This window comes from Phyllostomus hastatus, unplaced genomic scaffold (assembly GCF_019186645.2).
Source record: "Phyllostomus hastatus isolate PE091 unplaced genomic scaffold, TTU_PhHast_1.1 phas_scaffold_1674, whole genome shotgun sequence".
NCBI classification, from domain to species: Eukaryota; Metazoa; Chordata; class Mammalia; order Chiroptera; family Phyllostomidae; genus Phyllostomus; species Phyllostomus hastatus.
This window is the reverse complement of record NW_025334011.1, coordinates 1,100,303-1,123,988: the sequence shown is the minus strand read 5'-3', so window position 1 is coordinate 1,123,988 and position 23,686 is coordinate 1,100,303. Positions and strand designations below refer to the sequence as shown.

Genomic DNA, 23,686 nt, shown 5'->3' with positions numbered 1-23,686 from the left:
TATGTATACAAGTGTGCTTTGTAACCTGCCAAGTGCTCTATAAAGTAAGGTATTATTATTTGCACACTCGGAGAAGAGGCGAATGCTCACCTAAGCAAAGATGGGCACACACAGAAAGACTATGGTGCAGCACTGAGGACCCCTGCAGGCAAACATGACAGATGTGTAGTGATGGGGCCCAAAGCAGCCACCATGCTAGCCCCCCTTAGAAAGTTCTAGAAGGACTCCCTGAAAGAAAAAAAAAAAAGCCATGATGGAAATGATGTAAACACCTCAAGGGACAATCCCAATTTAGTAACATCTCAAGCCAATTTTTCGTTTGGCCACCAATCTAAACTGTTTTGCTTAGAGAACAGTGCAAATGAGACCACAGTTTGTTCCCTATGAGTCTGTCAGCTGCACCCCTTGCTCTCACCAGACCCCTCACAGGAACAGACAGTGGGTCAGGGGTTTATACTGTGGAAATGCGACATTTCTCCTTAATCCCCAACCAGTGACAGCGGATACGTCACACCAGCTGGTACATCCAAAAGTATTCATACACTATTAATGGAATTCAAAGAGGGGGAATTTTTAAAAAGCTAAATTTGGGTTAGAACCAAACAGCTCTTAATAATAGGGAGGGTAGGTGTTTCTCCATTTTTAGAATAATTTGCCGACTTTATTCCAGGAGTTCAAATGTTCTTGCAGCATCTCTAAGTTTTTTATTCCAAAAACCCATCCCCCTAACTAATAATTTAGTGCAGCGGCTGCCTGTTCATGGAAGAGAAAAAGAAGGAAATTGCTATGGAATGGTATGTTGAAAAGACGATGATGTAGGAAATAGAGTTGAAAGTCTCAGGTTCAAGTCCCAACTCCACTCCTTGCTAATATATGAATGTGATCACGCCACTTACCAATCATCAGTATACAGTGAGCCTTATTATTTGCCACTGCCACTTGAAGGCCTCACAGCAACCCACTAAGGTAGATTATCTTTTGCACCTTATTTTACAGATTACAAGAACTGAGGCTTACAACAGTCATGTGACATCCCCCACCCAAAAGATGGTGAGCAAGACATACTAGGATCTGAACTGAAAGTATAATTTCAAGGCTGTGGTCTTAACCTCTGCGTGATATTGGTAAATTTTGTTTTTCTTCACCTGCAAAATAAGGGAATGATAAAATGGACATTAGTTTTCTCACAAGGCTGCTGTGAAGATTAAACATAACCCTGGAGGAGGCAGCCCTTAAGTATAAAGTCAAGTCACAAATGTGACATGTTCCTACTCAAGTCAGCAAGCATCTCCTAACACCAACTACTTGCTGGCAATAACAGGCGTTATAATATGCCACAAAGAAGATACTTCTACATATCATGAGCTCAGATAGTAAACAACAAAAGATTTTTAAAAGACATTTGTGGACATAAGTGACTGCTGTAATAAGAGCAATGTCAGCCAAGCTGATGAGCAACCAGAAAAGTCCATTCAGACTCGGCCCATGCCCTTCAGAAAGACACAACTGTCACCTAAACAGCTGGAATTTCAAATACAGTAGAAGCTATTACACTGCTATACCCTTCCATTGCCAAGGCAACCCACTTTCAAAGGAGTTTTCTACAGGATTCAATTGACTTTAGACCAATCAAGTGGAAAAAACTATTCATAGCTGTGATTTTCTAATTTTGAAAACACCAAGCTTTGGAGAAATGAATCATGGGCTCCTCCAGGTCTTGATTGCACCCATAAAATGCTCCTCATTTCCAGCCCAAACACTCCACTAATACAGCCTCATGATATACTATAAGAAACCCAGACCAGGAGTCCAAAGGCCTTGTCCGGAGCCTGATTCTGCCAATACAGGATGTGTGACTTCAGGAAGTCATTAGCCTGTGGGAACCTCTGATTTGTATTTCTAAAACAGGAATAATGGTTGTTCTAACTGCAGCAAGGGTTATGGAACAACTGGATACTGTGTATAAAAGCCTCTATAAAGTATGTGACACTACACAAAAATAAAATGTTTTGCAACATACAGTTAACTCAGCTTAGCTCTCTGAATGTCCTTTGAACAGAGCACAAAAAAGCCTAGGGAAAATTTCAATGCCATCCAAAATAACTTTGATGGAAAAATGCAACTTGGAGCAAAGGAAGAAAAAGCAATGTGTGAAAACATGAAAAGAGCTATAAAAAATATATTTCACTACAATCAATGAGGCCCTCCTGGGGCCTTTTCTGATTTCTTTTTAGAGAAAACACACATTTTCTGTTCACAGACTTCAAAAAGTACAGTGAAAAAAAAATACCCTGAACTACGTAGTACAAAAGGGTTTCAAAATTCCTCTGGCTATTTTCTGGCCAAAGGGAGATGCAAAAATCCCCCTTTCCATCAGAAAAAATTCTCTTCTTGCCCTGTCTGCGACAGAGTAAGATAACAAACCAAAACGACAGAATCGTCAGAGTAAGGTGCCATTCCACACTCTGGCGATGCCCATAAAGTCGTTCAGGGAGGAAGTCATTGAATGAGTAGAAGCAGGGCTGAGGTTTTGTATCCTCTCAACCCTGTGGTATGATCTCCTTCTCTTCCTTACATCATGTGAGTCACAGACAGAAAAGGTGTGTGCATGGCTTAAAGTCAATGCTCCTAATGCATTCACCCAGAATGGTGTGCCTTCCACCCTTTCATACTCTAAACTGCAGAACTGGTATCCCCAGGAGAGGATCTTGACTGCCAGTAGAGTATTACATCAAATCAACAATCACGGAGCCACTAGAGAAGTTAGGAATGCATCTCTCCTGCCAACACCAGAAGCTTTTGCTGAGACTCATCAGTGATTCAAAAGCAAATCTTTTGTTTGACACAATGCTATAGTAAAAAGAATATTGCAGGGAAAAAAGGGTAAGCAAAAGTTGGAGGTGATTCAGTAGATAAAACAGCATTAGGGAAAATATATGAAGTTGGAAAGTTAAAAGTCCTATTAAAACTTACATAAAAAGTGGATACCTTAACTTACCATGTGCATTTAACATACTATATACCTAATTATTAACCTAAAATTGGTAACTTTTGTTTTCTCAAATACTAGTCAAAGAAAATGGAATTATTTTTTAGATGTAAATTTTTTCAGTGAGACCTCTCCATATGCAGGCAGCACTGGTGGCATGTCTTAACAAGAGTGTTTTCCACACTTCCTATCAAGATGGAGGTATACGTAAACACGGCTTGCCTACTCCCACAACCACAGCAAAAATTACAACTAAACTAAAAAATAACTATCACCCAGAATTGTCAGAAAATCAAGCTGTATGGAAGTCCAACAACAAAGGAATTAAAGAAGTCACACTCATTCAGACAGGTACGAGGGATGGAGACATGGAACAGACAGTCCCACACCCAAGTATGGTGGATAAAAATTGGGAGGAATATCTCAGCCCCATACCAGATCACCCAACCCAGGGTTCCAGTGTCAGGAAGATAAGTCCCCATAGCTTCTAGCTGTAAAAACCAGTGAAGGTTGGGGTAGAGGAAGAAACCGCAGTATTCTCAGGTATCTCCTCTTAAAGGGCCCACAACAGACTTAGGACTTACACAGACTCGCTCCCTCTAGGCTCCTGACAGCTGGAAGGACACCCACCAGAGGCATACAGGGAGAAACTGAAGTGTCTGGCATCAGGACAAGTGCCAGAGAGCAGCTTCCTCCAGGACAAAACTCCAGATGCCAGGCAGCGGCCACTGTCCCTCTTCTGGGCCCTCCTGCACACAGAGCCACAAGGCAGCCACACCATATCTGAGACTCCACCAACCTAGTTCACATAGTTGCCCCGCCTGGTGATACATAAGGCTCCGCCCCATTCAACTTACAAATGCACTTTTCTATGTTAAGCCTTACTATTAAGACAGGGAGTCAAAACAGCTCTACCTAATACATAGAAACAAATACAGGGAGGCTTATAAAATGAGGAGACAAAGAAATATTGCCCAAATCAAAGAACAGAACAAAACTCCAGGAAAAGAACTAAACAAAATGGAGATAAGCAATCTATCAGAGACAGAGTTCAAAACACTAGTTATTAGGATGCTCAGAGAATTCAGTAGATACTTCAACAGCATAAAAAAAAAGCCAAAATAAAGGTTATACTAAGTGAAATAAAGAAAAAATTACAGTGTGTCAACTACAGTGGAGTAGATGAAGTCAAGAATCAAATCAATGATTTGGAACACAAGTAAGAAAAAAAAATTCAATCAGAACAGCAAGAAGAAAACAAAATAAAAAAAAATAGAGGATAGGTAAGAAGTCTCTGGGACAACTTCAAACATACCAACACTCAAATCATAGGGGTGCCAGAAGGAGAAGAGGAAGAGCAAGAAATTGAACACTGATTTGAAAAAAGAATGAAAGAAAATTTCCTTAATTTGATGACAGAACTAGACATGTAAGTTCAGGAAAAACAGAAAGTCACAAACAAGATAGACACAGAGGACCACACCAAGACACATCATAATTAAAATGCCAAAGGTTAAAGATAAAAAGAGAATCTTAAAAGAGAAAAGCAAAGAGTTACCTACAAAAGAATTCCCATAAGACTGTCAGCTGATTTCTCAGAAGAAACTTTGCAGGCAGGAAGGGACTAGCAAGAAGCATTCAAAGTGATGAAAAGCAAAGACCTACAACCTATATTACTCGATCCAGCAAAGCTATCATTTAGAATTGAAGGGCAGATAAAATGCTTCCCAGACAAGAAAAAACTAAAGTAGTTCATCATCACCAAGCCATTATTATATGAAATGTTAAAGGGACTTATTTAAGAAAAAGAAGATCAAAACAATAAATATTAAAATGGCCACAAATTCACAATTATCAACAACTGAATCTAAGAAACAAACTTCAAACAAGCAGAACAGAAAGAATCATAGATATGGAGATCATGTGGAAGGTTATCAGTTGGGAGGGGGAAGGGGAAGAATTGGGGGAAATGTGCAGGGATTAAGAAATACAAATTGGTAGGTACAGAATAGACAGGAGGGTATTATCAATAGTATAGGAAATGAAGCCAAAGAACTTATATGCACAACCCATGGACATGAACTAAGGAGGGGACTGCTGCAGGCAATGGAGGGAACTGGGTGGAGGGGGCAAAAGGGAAAAATTGGGACAACTGTAATAGCATAATAAATAAAACTTTTTTAAAAAAAGAGTGCTTTATGCTCAGCATGCTGCTTCCTGGCAAAGAGATTTCCTTGTTCTCTGCTCTTCTTTTTACCTGCACTGTTCTTAACCTTCACCAAATTTCTTATCTGTCATCTTTCAGATCTCAGCTAGGACTCTCTCAGAAGTCATTTGCTAACCTAGCTAATTTGGTCAAATCTTACTATTACCAGATTTTATAGCACCATGAGCCACATTCCATCATATCACTACAGGTGCAGTTTAACATTTTTTTTGTATGGCATTTGATTAGTAAATGTTCTCTCAATAGACTGTAAACTCCCTAAGGGTAAAAGTCTTTAAGTTTGCTCACCATCATATCCCCAGCATCTCGTGCCTGCTTTTTACACAGTAGACTTTCAGTAAATATTATGAATGAAGGGATAAATGGAGGAATGAAGCATTTCTTCCTTCCTGATATGGATGTGATCTTAGGGTCTATTGAGAGGTTCTCCCCAGAGTTCTCAGTACCAAATACCTTGCGGATGACTTCATTTGTTCAGAAGGAACTGATTAGAGGGCTAAGGCCTCCTAAAGCAAGGTAGCTGAGTGACGTTTTATAATAAACTCACTTGAAATGGAAATATTTTCAAAACATGCCACCAAGAGAGCTGACCAAATTTCCAAACTTTAAAATTAAAAATAAAGAACAAGCAAATAAGCCAATGATTAATTAATAAATGAATCAATCAACAAATGACAGGTTTTAACAAAAGGTAAACAAATTACTGATATTTCACCCAGAAAGAAAAACTATCTGTCCACAGCAAAATCTAGTCACACTACCCACTTCAACTAGTAGTTTTAGCTACTTTAGTTACAGTTCGTTTTTTGTACCTCCTCAAGTAGTAAGTGTAATAACTTTAAAAATTGCCAATAAGAGATGCACAACAGGACTTCTGACCCTAAGCTAAGACTTCTGGATTAGACACATCAGATTTCAAGGGAGAAAAGGAAAGGCTTCTTCATCCATTTTGCTTACATTCTTTATCTGCAGTACAATATAAATAAACAATTTTGACAATACAAATTGAATTTGGATGCATACATCTTTCAAATTTCATTTGCTCTAGCATGAAGCTGTGAAATAGCATGACCCAACCTTTTCATAATCACTCTTAGTGCAATAGTAGTTCAGAGGCTTTGCTTGGAGTTAGAGAACCGGTATCCTAGCAATGCCACTTGCCAACCATGTAATATCAAGTGAGTCACTCACCTCTGCAAGCTTCAGTGTCCCCTCCCCTGAAAAAAAGGATATTAACCTCTAAGGGCTTTGATGAGCAAAACTAAGGTTATATTTTTTAGGTACCTGCAGAATACCTAGATCAGACTTTGTGTTCAATAAACATTTTATTTTTATCATCATCATCATCATTTTGTCAATGACATTCACAATTATCAACTTTATCCACAGATTCATCCTTACCACTTCTTATAACCCTCTTTTGTAAGGAGAGAGAGGATAGACATAAACAGACCAACCTAAAAAATGTAAGGGGCTACTCATGCTCAGCAGCACTGAGTGACAAAGGTAATGAGAAAGGTAAGAGATGTCAGGTCTTACTTCCTGGACACAAAAACACATGACAATTTTTTACTGTTTATGGAGTAAACAGTAGAACTAAAATATTCACTCACCAATACCCATCAAAATGTGTGTCAACACCTACCCCGTTCCATCAGGAAACAATATGTTTCTCCCAAGGACCATCCTGCACACTTAAGCTTGCATCTCATTGGTCAGGACTAAGTCACATGGCCAGCCCTAGCCACAAGGGAACCTAGGAAATCAAGGTGTTTTAGCCACCACATTCCTGTCATGAACAAAACCGGGCTTCTGAGGATAAAGAAGAAGAGGGGAATGGATATTAGGCAGATTACTAAGCAGAGTTTCCTAAAATAGATCCCCATTGGTAGTTTAAGTACAGAAACATAACAACCATATTTTTTCTTCTAAAGGGGAAAGAAATGATTTGGTAGAAGCGCCTCAGCTCGCTTGCCCTTTGTGTTCGTCCATCCTGGGGAAGAGCAGTGACACCCGACAGTTGCTGGCTCTCCTGACCCCCCACCTCCCGACATCCTCCTGCTGCTCCGAGGCTCAGTTCAAGGCCCCGTACTGCCAGGGCCAAACTCAGGCAGGTGCTTTCCTTTCTGTTCTTGTACCACCTGGTGTAGAAATCTGATAGAGCGATCATCACATTTTCTGAAATTTGTGTCATTTTCCCAACTGAACTAGCCATTTTTTACGAAATTTTCATCTCTGCAGGCCCAGTGCCCAGGACTGTCTATCCCTGAAAAGAAGAAGTGCTCCACAAGCACTTCTTGGGTTGGGTTGACATGGACTGAACTGAAATGAACTGAACCGACTTGCACTGCACTGAAGGCCCAAGGGTCAGGCTGCACCTCTTTTCTCGCCTTGCTGTGGTGGCGATTGGAGTGCCTGTCCCCTGACCATGAGGGAGGACGGCAAGCTGACAAGCTTATGGTTCATACAAATAGATCCCGTCTCAATGAGATCAGTAGCCTGCCTTTGTGGCCAAAAAAGAAGCAAGAAACAGTTCTATTAACTTATTTCCTCCCAGGGGAACTAGGGAGAAAGAAGTAAAAGTCAATGTTTACCAAACAAAAGCCGAGAAAACATTTTTATCCATTTATGAATATGACAAATTAGTGAAAGTGACAAAAATAAATAAAAACCTACCACATCCTCAAAAAGTTACACAATTGCCTAAAAGCCAAACTGTAATTGAGACTATGTTGGCATTTGGCACTCAGTTCAGGATTCCAAGGAAGCAAGCCGCTCACTCTTTTATGAGCACTAAACAGAAATGTCACAAGCAGCTTTTGATTAAGCTATGATTGTCACAGTATATGGAAATGAACTAACATATGGTGTTTTTAAAATAAACTACTAACCACATCCAGTAGTTTCAATAAAGAATGGTTCGTTGCTTACAAAAATTCCCCTGGACAAAACTGTCTTCCTAAAAAGTCCCATTGCCTCACTCTAAATTTCCACTGTCATCATGCAGATTTCTAAGGGAAGTCTTGGATTTGGGTGGACACTCAGGGTAGCCTCTGTAGCAAGCAAATACCTTCCTCCAGCTTTGTTCTACAGCTGAAAAAAATCTTGGGAATATTCTCCTATGAGAAGTATACATTGAATTACAATTATATTAAATGACCTGCTAGAATGCTAGAGAATATTTTAAAGGATTTTTAAGAATGCTAAGATTATTTATACTATGTTATTCTGGCATCAAAACAAAAAGTCCAGAAGCATTAAGGGAAGGACCAGGACAGCAATAAGACAAGGCCCAAGTTCATTACAGGCGAATCACCTTGCAGATATGACTCTAAAACCAGTACAAAGAGGCAATGCAAAGGCAAGAATAGAAGGAAGCTAGTAAGAGAATCACTGTAATCATTCTCGAATCATGATGAAAACTATCCCTAGGGAATTAAAGTACAGCAGGGAGAGGCCACTTGAAACTGGTCCTGCTAAGCAATGGGGCTCTATTTTGAGAGGCTTCATGTGAGCCTTCGCCATTCTCCCAGGAATTGCTCTGTTCTTTGGTCTAATTGTCTTTCTTTGTAGACAGGGTCCCTCGACTTCCCTCTTTCTTAGAATCGCCGTCTCCTTTCTCTCCTTTTACCACTAGTGTCATTCATGGCCAAAATGTAGAACTCAATGACACCTTTAAAAATCAATTGTTATTTAAAAATAAATACATTCTCCATGTTGTTTTTTCTTATACTTTGCCCTTGACTGATTTCTTTTTCATCTAAACTATGGTGAGCCTTCTATTAAAATAAAGATTCCCCACTCCCACTCTTAAAGACAATATATTTTCCCCACCTGCCAAGTAAGAAAAATATCTCTGCCATTCCGCCTGCATACAAAAATACGCAAAGATCCTCAAATTTATCTCATTATATTCACCTCTTAAGTGTTTGTATAAATGTTAGGAATAATCACATAATAATAGAATAAAAGGAACTTAAAGAGAATGTGGCATACACAGATTTCCAGTGAGTTTTGTGGGCAGGGTGGGGGGGACCTATAAACCTTCTAGGTTTGGTTTGAGCATGCAAATAATAGCTCAGAAAAGTTTCCTCAACAAACTTTTCACATACACTTTCAAAAACTTTGATGAGCATTTGGTCTAAATGAGGCAGCCAGGGAAACACCAGTTATCTGCCTTCAGTGCTTCTGACCCAGAGCATCTTGAGTGAGCTCAAAAATCTGTTTAAGAACTGGAGGAACAAGGGAGAGATTAGCTGTTTCTGGGCATGGACATCAATAACAAATAATGCATAAATCTTTTTGAATTTTGTTTTGCTTGTTTGTTGCCTTGGTGTTTGTTTATTTGTTTGGGGCATGCAGAATTTTCACAAGAAGTAACAAAGTCAGACCAGGAATTGATTCAGAATTTTATAGTTGCTCATGCATGTGTCCTGGATATTGGGTGAATTGGCAGGGAATTTCTTGTTATAGAAATTGCTATTTTTGTGCCTTTGATTACAGAAATCACCCAATTTTCTGTTGGAAACAACTTCAGTTTGGAGCAAACACGGCTAGCTATATGGTCCACATATTTATTGTAAATTTTTATTCAGAAGTCACATTTTCCATTACACCTAAATTAGTCCTTCCTAAAGCCTCATAAATGAAGCAGAACCAACTAAATGTAATTGCTTTCTCTTGTGGCCTTGGTGGTAACATTTTGGTAACAGACAAAGGATTATTTTAATACAAGTTGCTGGATCACAGTAACACCACTACCAGAAGTAGCTTCTAAGGGTATCGAGTGCAACCTGCTTTTCTTAAAAAAAAATAAAATTCTGCTTAATTGGCAAACAACTATGGAATAAAAAAATTCAAAATCATTAAATCATAATTCTGAAAAGAATGTACAAAGGTCATCTTAGTTAATCCCTGCAGCAACATGGACTAATCTGTTTATCCATAATACACATACATAAACAATTCTTAATTTCTCTATGTAAGACACTCCACAGACAGCCTTAGTGACACGCTCAGCAATTAACAAATCTGACTATCATAAGTAGACTATTTTATATTCAATCCTCACCATGGGAGCACACAAATCCTAAATAAATAGTCATAAATAGGCAGGCTTGTTCCTACTCAACAGGCTATATGGTTCTTTAGAAAAATGCCATCTGAAATAACACTTTTTGTACTCTTACTTTAACCTGCATATTTGCACACATTTCAGTGTTTCCCCATGAGAAAAAGTACATGTGGGACATCACTTTTACTTCTGCTTTGAAAACATGGATAATTTGTTTTATTTACATGCTAACTAATCATGGTAAGACAAAGGTGTAGAACTATAATAGCATGAGAAAACAATTCCTTTTCCTGGCTCTTATCTCACCATTATTCAACTCAGCTGCTCGTACAACTCAGGTGATTTCTATTTTAATCACATTTCAAGAAGATTGAAGTAAGGGGGTAGCATTTTTTTTTAACTAAAGTAGTTGTTAATACTGAATAACTTACATTACCTTTCATTTTGTTTTTCTTGTCTCAAACAGACCAGAATATTTTAACCTAATTGGAAATTTCTGGACATTTTACTTTTGCATCATTCAAAGGATATTTCAGAACACGACTCAAAGTGAGTATGAGATATTGCCCCTGCCCTTCAGGCTATAATGACACAGTTGGGCAGATGGCACACACCTGAATGAAAGCGATAAGTCACCGCTTACAGCGTTACAGGACTGAGTACCAGAATACGCAATGCGTAATATTTGCCACAGGAGTTCAAAAACTGGGTAAGTCATTATGAGCTGGTACAAATGCACTCTTTTAAGGCCTTGCTGAAAGAAAGTAAACCTATCATTTTCGCTGAACTACTGAATAATATTGCAAACAGTAGAGACAACTCCATTACATTGTCTGGAGTTTACTCCTAAATGTCTAAGGATCCCAAAGTAGGAACCTGCTTTAAGTAACGAGGAACATTATGAGTTTTTTGTGTAATTATTATTGTTTGTTTCTCAATTAAAAAGAGACAAGATGGGAGTGATATTTTAGATGTCTGGCAGCTGGTATGAAATAACTCCCTTCTATTTCAAGTAAGAATCTAAAGGCTGAAAACCCAAATAAGAAGATGTTACCTTAGAAATTGGAAGAGAAGGGAAGACACAAGAGACACTTTGAAGGAAATACCAATAAGACTCAGTGAGCGGCTGGCTATGGGAGGAAAAGAACAGAGAGTAATCAAGGATAATTGGGATTTTCATTATATAAGTAACCAGGATAATGGGGACTCAATGCTCACAACACCTCTATAAAAATATAATGAAAAGTCAAGTAAGAATCCCCATTCATGGGTAAGTTATTAAAAGGACCCAACGCTCCTACTTCTACATTGATCATGGAAGAACTCTGGAGAATGTATTAGTAAAGTATGAGTACACCTATGGCCTCCCATGGTCCCTCATCCCAACTACTTCTGCATCAATGGTTCAAACTCATAAAGCCCTGAATCTAAACCCCCAGTATCAACAACCTATACAGTCCTTTAAGAATCCTTTTATGCAGTATGAGAAACTTCCTAAATAGCATATGATTTCAAGAATATCCCTACCAATACCTCTCACTCTTTAAGTGCATTTCAATCACACACATACTTACACACATACTCACACATGCACTCACCACTCCAGCTTCCTGTCTTAGAAACTTGAACCCAAACCACAGGATGTGTCCTGCCTTCTACTTAGGTGGTAATGCCTGTGACAGACAGTCATTTACACCCCATTCACTTCAGTAAAATATATTTCACATTTTAAACTCTAAAACGGCTCTGTTTTCCCCCCCAAGTCACAATCTCTTTTTAGCCCTGAGGACCCAGCACCTGGAGCACAGTAGAACCCTCTGAGGCCTCCTTACCTCATGAGTCGCTATAAATAGCAGCAACATCAACTCTCCCATGACACATATAAACACACTATTCATAACATCTCATGGCATGACAAAATGGAATCACTATTGTAATAGAATAGTCAGAGGCAACAAAAAAGTGACACTTTTTAGAATGTAAGAACTCCTCCTTGTGACTCCTAAGTGACTCCTAAGTGACTTCAAGAGAACAGCACTTCAAAAAACCAAGGCTCCCTAAGAGGTTTATATAGTTAACTGGCTAGAGAAGACTGAAGCATCATGACACAGTCCTCCTGCATTCACCAGTGTCACAGGGGAGCAAACAGCAATTATTTGTACCACACAAAACATATCATTGCGCCAAACCAGTGCCACCAAAAACACAAGTATGTCAAACATATTTTCCTTTCTGCCCAGCACTGCCTTCAAGCTGCTGACCTGTCCCACCCAAAAGCCCTTCTACTCAGATTAATTTAACTGAGAAACACACACACACACACACACACACACACACACACACACACAGCCAGAAAGAGATCCTTCTCAAGAAAAAGTGAATGGCCCATTTGCTTTCAGCACCCCAGAACTAGGAATTCCAACTGCTGACTAAACTCGAGGACACACTTGGTACGCAAAGTCACTGGCCAGTTGCAGCGTTCTACACAAAAGAGCAGTGTAATATTAGGAGTCACCTCTGTCCCTTATTTCCATGGCCCCGATTCCTGCCAACCAGCATTCCAGCTGATATCCATTGGCAAGTTGAGAGACTGAATTTAGGTTAGTTCTTCCAAAGATGCTGTTGGGAGCCAAGGCAACAGCTCAACAAAGGAACAGCTAGTGGGTATTTGTAGTAGAAAAGGCCAGAAGAGCCCAAAGAATAGTGATTAGCCTTCACAGGGAGCTGATCTCTGCAAAGGCCTAGTCTGAAGCTTTCGGCCTTACCTGTGCACACTGCAAGGGGGAATGTGAGCTTGAAGAATGTGTTCCGAGTAACTCACAATAATGACTGCTGATCATTATTGCTAACTAGGTGCACTGCTCATTTAATACCCTGAACACCATGAATTAAGTTCTATCACTGTCCCTTTTTACAGATGAGGAAACTGAAGCACATGGAGGTTGAGTATCTTGCCAAGGTTACACTGCTGGTATGACCTGGGAATCAAATTCAGCCTGGCCCAATCCATGCTCCAAACAGCTGTGATTTGCTGCCTTTTCAGTCACATTACATCACAGGTGCCCCTCCTGAAAAGGCACATTTAAAGTTTTCAGTTATTTAATATAAAAAGCTTTTGTTTTTTATACTAAAGTACTTCCTAAAGATAAAGTAATTCCTCTTACTTACATAAGATGAAAAAAAACAGAAGAAGATGAAAGAGTATATTTTTTGCGTTTGTGTTTTCTTTTGTTCCTTAACAGGGAAAGAATCCACCACATTTCACACACGTTCCGAACACCTTCACTCCTGCATATGGATTCATTTTGAGGATATGCAAATAGCACATAGAAAATTAAACAAATTTGCACTGGCTGGTGAGGCACAATGGAGTGCCAGCCTGCAAACCAAAGTGTTTCCAGGTTCAATTCCCAGTCAAGGCACATGCCTGGGTTGCAGAGCAGGTCCCCAGTAGGGGGTGCACAAAAGGCAACCACACACTGATGTTTCTCTCCCTCCCTAACCCTCTCTATTAAAAAAAAAAAAGAAACAAAGAAAGAAAAAAAAAATTAAAGAAATCTAACTTTATGATACCAGAAGTAAGGACCTTAGACAAAAATATGTAAAAATCAAGAAAAAGTAGAAACCCACAAAGAAGAATAAAGTCAGGTCAGCGGAGGGCACAGGGGTGTGCACTGGGAAAAGGGGAAGTCAAATGACAAAACCTCAAATAATCTTGGCTCTTATGCAAAGCTATTCTGTCCACTTACCGGGAAGCACTAAACAAAAGCAGCTGCCCACTTCTCAGTTTCAGTTTCCGGAATATAACAGGAGTGCCCACTGGCATCCATTGCTCCAGGCTCATAGAACCATGTTCACGAGCACATGGTTCTATGGTACACTTCCAAAGAGCTCAAAGAGACTGAATGAATGTCTGTGTGCACAGACCTGGGGAGCTGATTCCACAAGGGCAAGACATATGTGTGTGAGGCAGGCCGCAGCTCCAGGCACTGATGCCTGCTCAGGCCTGTCCAGAAACACATTACACATCAGACCAATATGCTGAACAGGATATTCTGTCTGTAGCTCTGCTTCCCAACATTTAACACATTTTCAGAGTCTCTGCAGCCACAAAGTGGCATGTGATTCCCAGGATACTAGCAAAATGAGAAGTTCAGAGATCAAAACCACCTATGGTGGGAATTTGTGCTGTATTTCCAGAGCCTATGGCACCGGGGACCACCTTCCCACCCACTTTCTGGGCAACCCTCAAGGATGACAGCTGCTAACTTAGAAGAAACAAGTGCACCGTGGAGGAGGCAAAAGAATTATTTTTAAGAAAGAGCACAATCTCGCTTTTCTCTCCACCACCCACTCCTCACCACCTCCTCACTCCCTTGTCTCTCCTCCTGTTTCTCCTCCATCTCACTTTTCTTCCTCAGCCTCTCTCCTTGTAGTAGCTCAGGTACCACACTTCTCGGCACCATCCTGGAAAGAGCAGCTGTACAAGGACTGACTTGGAGCTGCTGATGAGTTCAGAGGAGAAATAAAGCCAGCTACCTTCCCTCCTTAAAGCTCCAAATGTGTGAGAATCATGCATACACTTTTTAGAAACCCTGTCCTTTTTTTCCGCCATGTGAGGTGTGAGGAACAAATGAGCAAGGGAATCAGTCTGCCCCAGAGTGGAGGGGGAGCCACAGGAAAACATGCACTAGGCCTTGCAGAACATGTAAGAGTTTTCAGGGGGAGAAGGCAGTAGTGGGATGAAGAAAGCCGGCATTTGTAGAGAACCTACCATGGGCAATGCATCTACATACATACACTGGTCACTGGGTTTTCTCAACAAGCTAGTGAGGTGCTATTGGTAATAACAGTGATGGGGATAATTATTATTACATCCTGGGTTTGATGCTAACAGCATCCGATGAATTACCTCATTTAATCCTTAGAACACCACTGTGAGAGAAGTGTTATCAACCCATTTGGTAGATAAAGAAAGAAAAAGGTTTAGCTAACTTCCCAAGTTCACCCAGCTGCAGAGGGGCAGAACTGGTGCTTGAACTCCAGCTTTTACTCCACAGCACCCAGCATGGTAAGCAGAACCTGCTAGAAGCCCTGTCTTGACACAGAAGCCATGGAGAAAAGAAAAAGCATCTATGTCATAAGCTAAGTGAACCCGTTAATTATGTCATCTTCCTTATGTGCCTAAATACTGGAAAATATTTGACTTATTTCTTCTTTTAAATGCCTTCACTGTTCCATTCCATGCCTCTTTAATATGACTTCTGAAGCTGAGCTGCCCACGTGCAGAGTAATGAGTGCTTTTAAGTGTACACGAGAAATCCATGTGCCCTGTGGATCAGTTCCTTCTACGCCCTGTGTGTGACAAGCAACTCAACACACTCTGGAGCCACCTACACAGGCCAAAGTGGCTTCTTAGCAATAGTTAAAATAACAAGACACCTTCCAAAGCAGAATAATTAAAAGTTAGGACCAGATTTGCATGGCAAGGGAGAAAGGCAGTGCAGGGAAATATAAAGATGAATTGCAGGCATTAAATACAAGAAAATCAGCTGAACCTTTATCTATATGGTACACAATATTTAGATAAATAAAAGCAATGCTTATGTATTTACCTGTAGTAATCCATCCACTCAATTGCTCTTTGGTAAGCATTTATTAAGCATATACTACATGCCAGACGCTGTGCTAGGTGCCAGAGAAAACAATGGACAAGGAAACTCTGATCCTAGCTCTCATGGAGCTTACAGCCTAGGATCAGCATAAGACAAAACTGTAGGCTCACAAAATTGTAAATTAAAACATATGAAGGAAACAAAGAGCTGAGAAAGAAAATGGAGAACACATACAGGGTGGAACAAAAGCAGGTTTATAGTTGTTCATATGGAAAATAATACAATAATTAATGAATAACAATACAGGAATAAACTCTGTTGTTTTGTATACTCACAACTGTAAAGCTATTCTGGCCCTGCACTGGATACAGTAGAAGGAAAGGCCTCTCAGATAACACAAAAATTTAAAGCTGCAATGTAAAAGGAAAGAAAAGCTAACCAGGACAAAGATAAAATGACTCCTCCGAAAAGACAGGATTACATGTGCAAAGGCCCTGAAGCAGGAAAACGTTTTGGCAAAAAGGAGCTGAAAAATCAACATGGCTGAAAAAATGTAAGCAAGGGAAGAAGGACACAGAGCATGGCTGTTAAGATACTGCGTGCTGTGATGCCCAATTAAGATCTCGCTCCAAGGACAGAGGACATTTTCAGCAGGGTAATGGCATGGCTCGATTTACATTATATAATGATCGCTGTGGCCTCTGCAGAAACAGACTTGAAAAGTGGAGTCTGTTGCCATTGTCTACACAAGAGATGACAATTCGCTGGACCAGAATGTGGCAGCCAAACTTGTCAGTAGTAGACAGATCCAGACCTATTTTAGAAGTAGAAGCAACGGAAGTCATTGATGGACTGTATATGTGGGTAACAACAAGGATAGAATGAGAGATGATTCTCACCAAGTGACTATTTATATGTGGGGTATACATATAAATAGAAGCCTCACCTAATACAATGCTGGGCCCATGCAAGAGTCTCGTCTGCAAGCTGTAGTATATCTATAGACACAAGTATCTCCCAAAACCTAGATCCAACAATAACAGAAACTGTGTGTGGCTGTTCTTCAGGAACAACAGTGGCATACTACTAGGCAGATATTTCAGTAAATAGTTTTCCCGTAAAATAATTTTATTGTCATGTTGGTGCCAGAGACCTATAGCTTCCCCAAAACCATAGGGTAAAATGTTCTTTGGTATGTGAGTGTAACAAGTGCAACATTTTACATAGAAATGCAGCAGATAAACCAGCTACCAGTTCATCTAGTCTCCATGATAAGCAGTGGAGAGAATATACAGTAATTTCTAAGAGAGCCTTCATGTCAAATTAGATGATGCATAACTTATTAACTAGCAGGAAAATAACTAACTATGCAAATTTATAAATAGCTTTCTTGTGATCACTGAACATTTGGTCCTTAACAATGGTCTCTGTACGATCCATTCAGAAGCCAGGCATACAACACAATGCAATACTCCCCTGGAAGGAGACCTCTGAGGGTAAAGAGAAAGAAATACCTTGCTTGTTGTACATGCTGTACTCAAAATAGTCCCTAAATGCCACAGAAAACAACTCCCATGATAGATACATTCATTCTCACTACCTTTCTGATCAGTTCATTCCCTTTTACTGACTTGAATATTACTGGCATTGTTCCATTGTCTTTCCTACAAATTTGATAGATAATTATCATTTCATAATCCCTTGGTCCATTTGTCTGGGAGAGTGTCTCTCCCTTTTTAATATTTATAGTGATGATGCACTCTTGTTAGTAAATTGCAAAATGGAAGATGACTATGAGAAAGACAAAGAGAGAGAGTGACCACACATACACATTAGGGAGGGCACCTCTAATTCTGGCTCAGGCCTTGCCAAAATAGATAGCAAACCAAGGTAGACAATAGTAGTTTATTTAGAAAGGGATTTATCTTTTGTTCCTTCACACTATTAACTGTGACCTTTTTTTTCTGCATGTCAAGAACTTTACTTGAAACAGACCCCATTCTTTTGTTTCTGTTTTGTTTTTTTAGTCAATATATGAAGGATTCCCTTTAGATTCCCAACATTCCAATGAAAAGTACATAACTCTTGTCTCCTGCCCTCTGGTCCCTTCTAAGTCTCAACACCTTTACATTTTAACTTAGTAGTCCATCTCCAAACGCTCCTCAAAATGTTCACCATCAGTTTGGTGGCCCATTGCACTGCTCCTCTCAGCATGGTACATCTAGCTTCTAAACCACCTGCTCAGTTCCAATAGTGAGCCTATAAAAGACATCCAGATACACATCACTACACTTCACATCCTCTTTAATTTAACTTTATAAATTCACTCAACACTCCTGAGCTGTTCATTCCAGGTTGGCCTCTCATCACCTGCAATGACTGAACTAGATCTTCATCTGTGGTTAATGCATTTTATCACAGGTTCCATATTTCTGCAACTGCAGCAAAGAGACGAAGAATACACAGAGGTCTCCCAGGAGAAAAAGCTGTCACTATGCAACTCCTTTGGGGAATCTCCCAAAACTGACATGCGCATCATCCACTGCTTCTCACTCACTCGCTCACTTCTGCTGCACATACTCATTCTCACTTCAGACTCAGAGTTACCCAGATAGCCAAATGCTGTCCACATCAAAAGAAACAAAAGCAACATACACATGCATCTAAACACACAGTCCCTCACATCCCTGAAATCCAAGAGTGTTTTTTGACCTCCTGTTATTCTGTTCTTATGATATCTAATACGTTCAACATTTCAAGAGCTATGCCACTCCATTCTACAGTCTTTTGTGACTTACAGGATGTTTTTCTGCTATTCCTTTTAAATTACTGACCTGGCTCATGACCTTGTTAAATGTCCCCTATGAGCCTATAATTATCATTCGTTTATATATATACATCATCTTGACCTACTGTCTCAACAGAACCTATCTCTAAGCAGAAACAATCCAAAAATTTCTTTAAGAATCTTGCAGTTACTATTGATGACTACAGTCAAGTACATCTATAACACCCTGCCCTATTTCACTAGTCAAAATGCAGAATACAAAACCATGCCTATACTTTATCACATCTTTTCTGACCAGTTCAGAATTTTACCAAATCTCCTCCTACACTGACCTGTTGGGATAAGAAAAGCATTTCCACAGGCATTATCCCTTAGAGACCATCCTCTTTTCATTGTGACCCTCCCCATGAGCCACAAGATCCTAAAAGATGTCCTTCCCAAGGACAGAGGAGTGAGGCAGAAAGAGGCACCGAGACCCATGGAGTACTCACTGAGCGGTTTCAGGATGCTGCTGCCAGATTCGTCAGCGTTTTCCACATCTGACTTGTCAGAGTAGTTCTCAGAGATTCTCTCCTTTTCCTTCTTGTCTTTGTGCCCTGTCTTTCTCTTGTGACGTCTCCTTCTCCTGTAACTCTTCGGCACATGGACCCCAATGTAGATGGTGTGGTGGCCTAAGGGAAGGTACACAAATCACCCATCATTTGAATCGCATTCTCTGACGCATATAAATTGCACAAGATCCACAGGTCAGAAGAAAATGTCTATGAATTCAACATTACCATTCTATATTTTACAAACTCAAACTAGAAAAATGCAACCTCCCAATTTTCAGTTAGCTAGAGTATAATTCAAACTGTTGGCTGGCACTAAGACTCTGTGAGGGTGTCCTCTATTTCCTATCCAGATTTACTACTTCTGTTTAGGAAAACCAAAGAACACTGTACTGGAAATCAGATATCCTTCATTCTGGTCAGACCGCTGCTATATGACCTTGAATCAGGGCCTCAATCTCATCATTTGTATACTGACAGACTTATCCTGGGCAACCCCAGAGGCCCTGTCAATTCTAAGCTTCCATGAGTCTGTGATTATACTCGACAGGGTGCTGGAAAAAGAGGTCTTGGAGCAACAAAAAAATAAAGATCTAATTCAGAATTCAAGAAGTCATTCTGCTGGGGATAAGGTTTAACACCAAAACTCTTGTTTGTTTGTTTTTATTTTTTTGCCCCTTCAGCAGAATAGAGACTTAGAATGGGACAAACTGAGGAAAAGTTAAGACATACTTGGAGAGAAATTCTAGAAAAACTCAAATGTTCACACGAGGAAGCAGCTAAAATGAATGTCAATTACAGTGTCATTCCCATTTTTCTTTTTTCATTTCCAAAAGTTTCTAAAAACTATTTGTTGCATTGATAAAAATAAACCCAGCCCAGCAAAAACTGCCTTGAAAAGAAGGGGAAGAGGAAAAAAGATTGTGAAGTGCTTTTAGTTCTCTGGATGGAAGGAGCTACAAAACTGACAAGTGGTGTTATTTTAACAAAATCTGATAAGACAGAAAAAAAGGGACTCAAAGTTCCACATCTTTTTTTTTAATTGGGAAACTTTTACTTTCACTTTATATATATATAGCATAACTTTTGAATGTGGGAACCAACATTTCAAAAGTAATGTAAAAACCTTTTTCTTCTTTTTCCTTTCTTTTTTCTTGAACTACTAATTAGAGAATCTCGTGTGTGGGTTTCCTCTCCCATGGAATGATTCCTTGATGGCCTCTTTAGTGCCCTAGACAATATCACACGCCTACACGTAATGCTCAAACATGCAGTAGGTCTGAAGTAAAGGGCTGTGAACTGCTTTTCACAGTAACTCATTCGGCATATCTAAAAACACCATAATTCACAGCAACTCATCTGGCATATCTAAAAACACCATAATTCACCAGGGTGTTTCCTTCAACTGGAAGGATTAAAACAATTATATGCTTCTTCAAGAAAGAGGTTCCAACTCAGGAATGCAGAACTCGGAGTGAATGGGTCAGCATTCAAAAGAAAACATTTGATACTTGGAATGAAGTTGGAAGCATCTAGAGAAACCTCCCCCAGCAATATACACAAACATACAGACATACACGCCAACTCAACTACTACAAAGTGCCATGAAATTCTCACAGAAGCTATACCAATGAGAAGTGCCTCATGTCTAGCCATTTGCAAGCAAATTGTTCTCATGGGAAAGTTATATTACACTACCAAGTAGGAAATGTCTCAGAAACAATGTGAATTAAGTAACAGTGTCAATTGTTTCCTGCGCTCCAGTTACGGAGGGAGTCCTGCAGCTTTATCTGGTTTCACACAATATATGTAAGCAAAGCCAACCACTTTCTTTAGTAAAGCAAACATGGAAAGCTTAGTTGCCTTCATTCCGGAATTAGAAAAACATCATAAAAAATTTAAGTAGGAAATTTTTTTAAAAACCTGTCACATTAAATATTTTCTACATCTATAAATCATGGTAAATAAGAAAAAAAACAGCAGTTAAGCTACACTAGTTGTATTGAGATTATTTGGAATCCTTTTGTAATATATTTACCCAAATCTATATAGGACATCTGATAAAAATCATTTTACAGGGCAGTTTATAGGGGCTGATGGGATTTTAAGGTAAGATTTCTGGCACAAAGTGTCGTCCACCAAATGAAGGGTGTGAGCTATTCAGAAAGGGAGCTCTCATCGTCCATGGAGAGCAATGCACTTTGCCTGCTGGAACCTAATGTGAGTTGTCATCAGCACGAAAAACAGTGCCATGTTATCCCCATTTTGATCCCAGGCCTTCTCTCTGCCTTGTGACTAAGATCCTGCGTGTCCCCATTTCCTCCAGCTGCTGCCTCAGATGCCTCCCCACTCACTCTGTCACACACTCTCAGGCAGCTGGGGAAGCTTTCGGATGCAGTGCAGGGCTACGAAATGTGGTTTCCTTCAAGAAAGGCCAAATTTCGGGCATTTTTTATATCAGTTTTATTGAAGTATAATTTACAGGTCATAAAACTTACACATTTTAAGGGTATAATTCAGTGGCTTTTAGTATGTTTACAGAGCTGTGCGACCATGGCCATGATCCAACTTTAGAACATTTCCACCAATTCACAAGAAGACCCTCATGCCCATCTGCGGTTTTCACTCCCATCCCATACAACCACCCTTATGCATTTTTGATACTCTCAGTGATGGCCTCGAGAAGGCTCCAGCTCTCTAGTACCCACATGGCTATGAGCTTCTAGGGGGGATCCTTACAGCACAGTAAGGAACAACATTCCCTGAGTGAGGAAGATACTGCCTTTCAAGAGCGGCCAGAGAAAAGGGCCCTGAGCTGAGCAATCCAAAATTCAAAGCACGGGCCTTCTCCTCTCACACATTACTGGTTATCTAAAATTTCCTTTTCTGTCTTGTGTTCAGATAAGGAAAAGGAACAGGGTCCTGGGGTTAAACAAACCCTTAGGAACTCAGGGAAAGCGCCTGTGTTTCATCAATTACTTCTCAACCTCTCTCCACCTCAGCTTCTTTGCCCATGAGAAGACAGTAAGGACTGCCTCGCTTTGCTGAGTAGGGTTAGGCATGCCTTCCCAAGGGGGAACCACATACTTCATAAGCTGTATGTGCTAAGTGGCAAAAATACCAGAAGGAAAATGAGCCAGAACATAAGCATTCTCACCACCCCCAAAGAATACCTGTCTTCAAGATCAACAGAAGCAGCATTGCTGACCAAAACAGGCTATTGTTGATAAGACTATCACAGGTGGATCTCAATATTTGTCTTCATTAAAATATCTGTACCTGTCTCAGAGATATAGCAGGAAGATTGGGGTCTATTTTTAAAATCACAACTCACAAAAGGACAGCCAGCTCTTAGGTTGAGGGTGGAGAATTGTATTACATGTAAAATGAAAACGAGAAATGTGACAGACAAGCTTTTCAGTCCAGCAAGGGTCCATGAAACAGGGAGATGCTCAAAGAAGCAGGGAGTTACCTTCTTAACTTACAAGGGAATTTTAGGCTTAAAAAAGAAAAAAACAAAACTTCTCCTTAGAAATGTCAGTAAAACTGTTTCTGAAGATAATGTAAAAAGCAAAAACTTTTTAAATAATAATAACTCATAAGGAAAATGTGATTGTTTAAAATGTTATTAAAATAAAGGTTCTACCCTTGCTACTCAAAATTTGGTCAAGTAAAAGTACTAGAATTTCCACGTGACTGTCCATTTAGGCGTGAGTCCGGGTACTCCTCCTTGATTTGGCAGTGGCCTCGGTATCACGCATTCAAATAAATACCCTGCATACCTTTCTCTGACAGATGGTGCAAATTCCCCAGAAACTCTAAATGTCTTGGGACTATCTCACAGTCCATCCCACAGCCAGCACTATTGAGAAGAAAATATGGCTTTCTGGGTTATCTCTGAATGTCAGAAATTATCACCAGGTGATCCTTGTTTCTTCCCATCCTCACCTGTGCCACCTCAGTTGAAAGATGAAGTGCTGTGAAGCTGTCCTGTCCAGTTCTCCGAATTCCTACGCTATTTCTAAACTAACGTCACTGATAGTTGCTATCACACTTGTAGGCCAATGGAGGAGCCTTCTTTCACTGAGTGACTGTGGAGAAGTGAGAGCAGCTTTCACAGATACCCACCTTGCTACCGAGGATGATTTAAGAGTCTGCAGAACCAGACCCATCAAACCAGAATTAATCCCACCAGCCTAGCGTTCTCTGGAGGACCGGGTGGTTGACAACATACGCCTCTATATGCAACATAGGTCTGTTAGATCCTTTAGGAAACAGGTTGCTGTGTTTCCAGTACATACAGATGATAGAAACCATTTACTGAGTACTTAAAGTGTGCCTAGTCCTGGCTAGGTCTCTGATAGCTATTACTTCATGCAGTCCTCACAAATGCACAACTTAAATACTGCTATTATCCACACTGTACAAGCAGAGAAACCAAG

The 23,686-nt window shown here is 40.0% G+C and overlaps 1 protein-coding gene across 6 annotated transcripts in view; it reads right to left on the bottom strand.

The window, feature by feature from the left end:
- The window catches only part of SLC4A4 (solute carrier family 4 member 4), a 327,443-nt gene that overhangs the window by 240,083 nt on the left and 63,674 nt on the right, over positions 1–23,686 (bottom strand). For all 6 annotated transcript variants that reach the window (XM_045858122.1, XM_045858123.1, XM_045858124.1 and 3 more), the window contains one exon: positions 19,185–19,364. In XM_045858122.1, the coding sequence (XP_045714078.1) occupies positions 19,185–19,364 (180 nt within the window). The remainder of the gene's footprint in view (positions 1–19,184; positions 19,365–23,686) is intronic.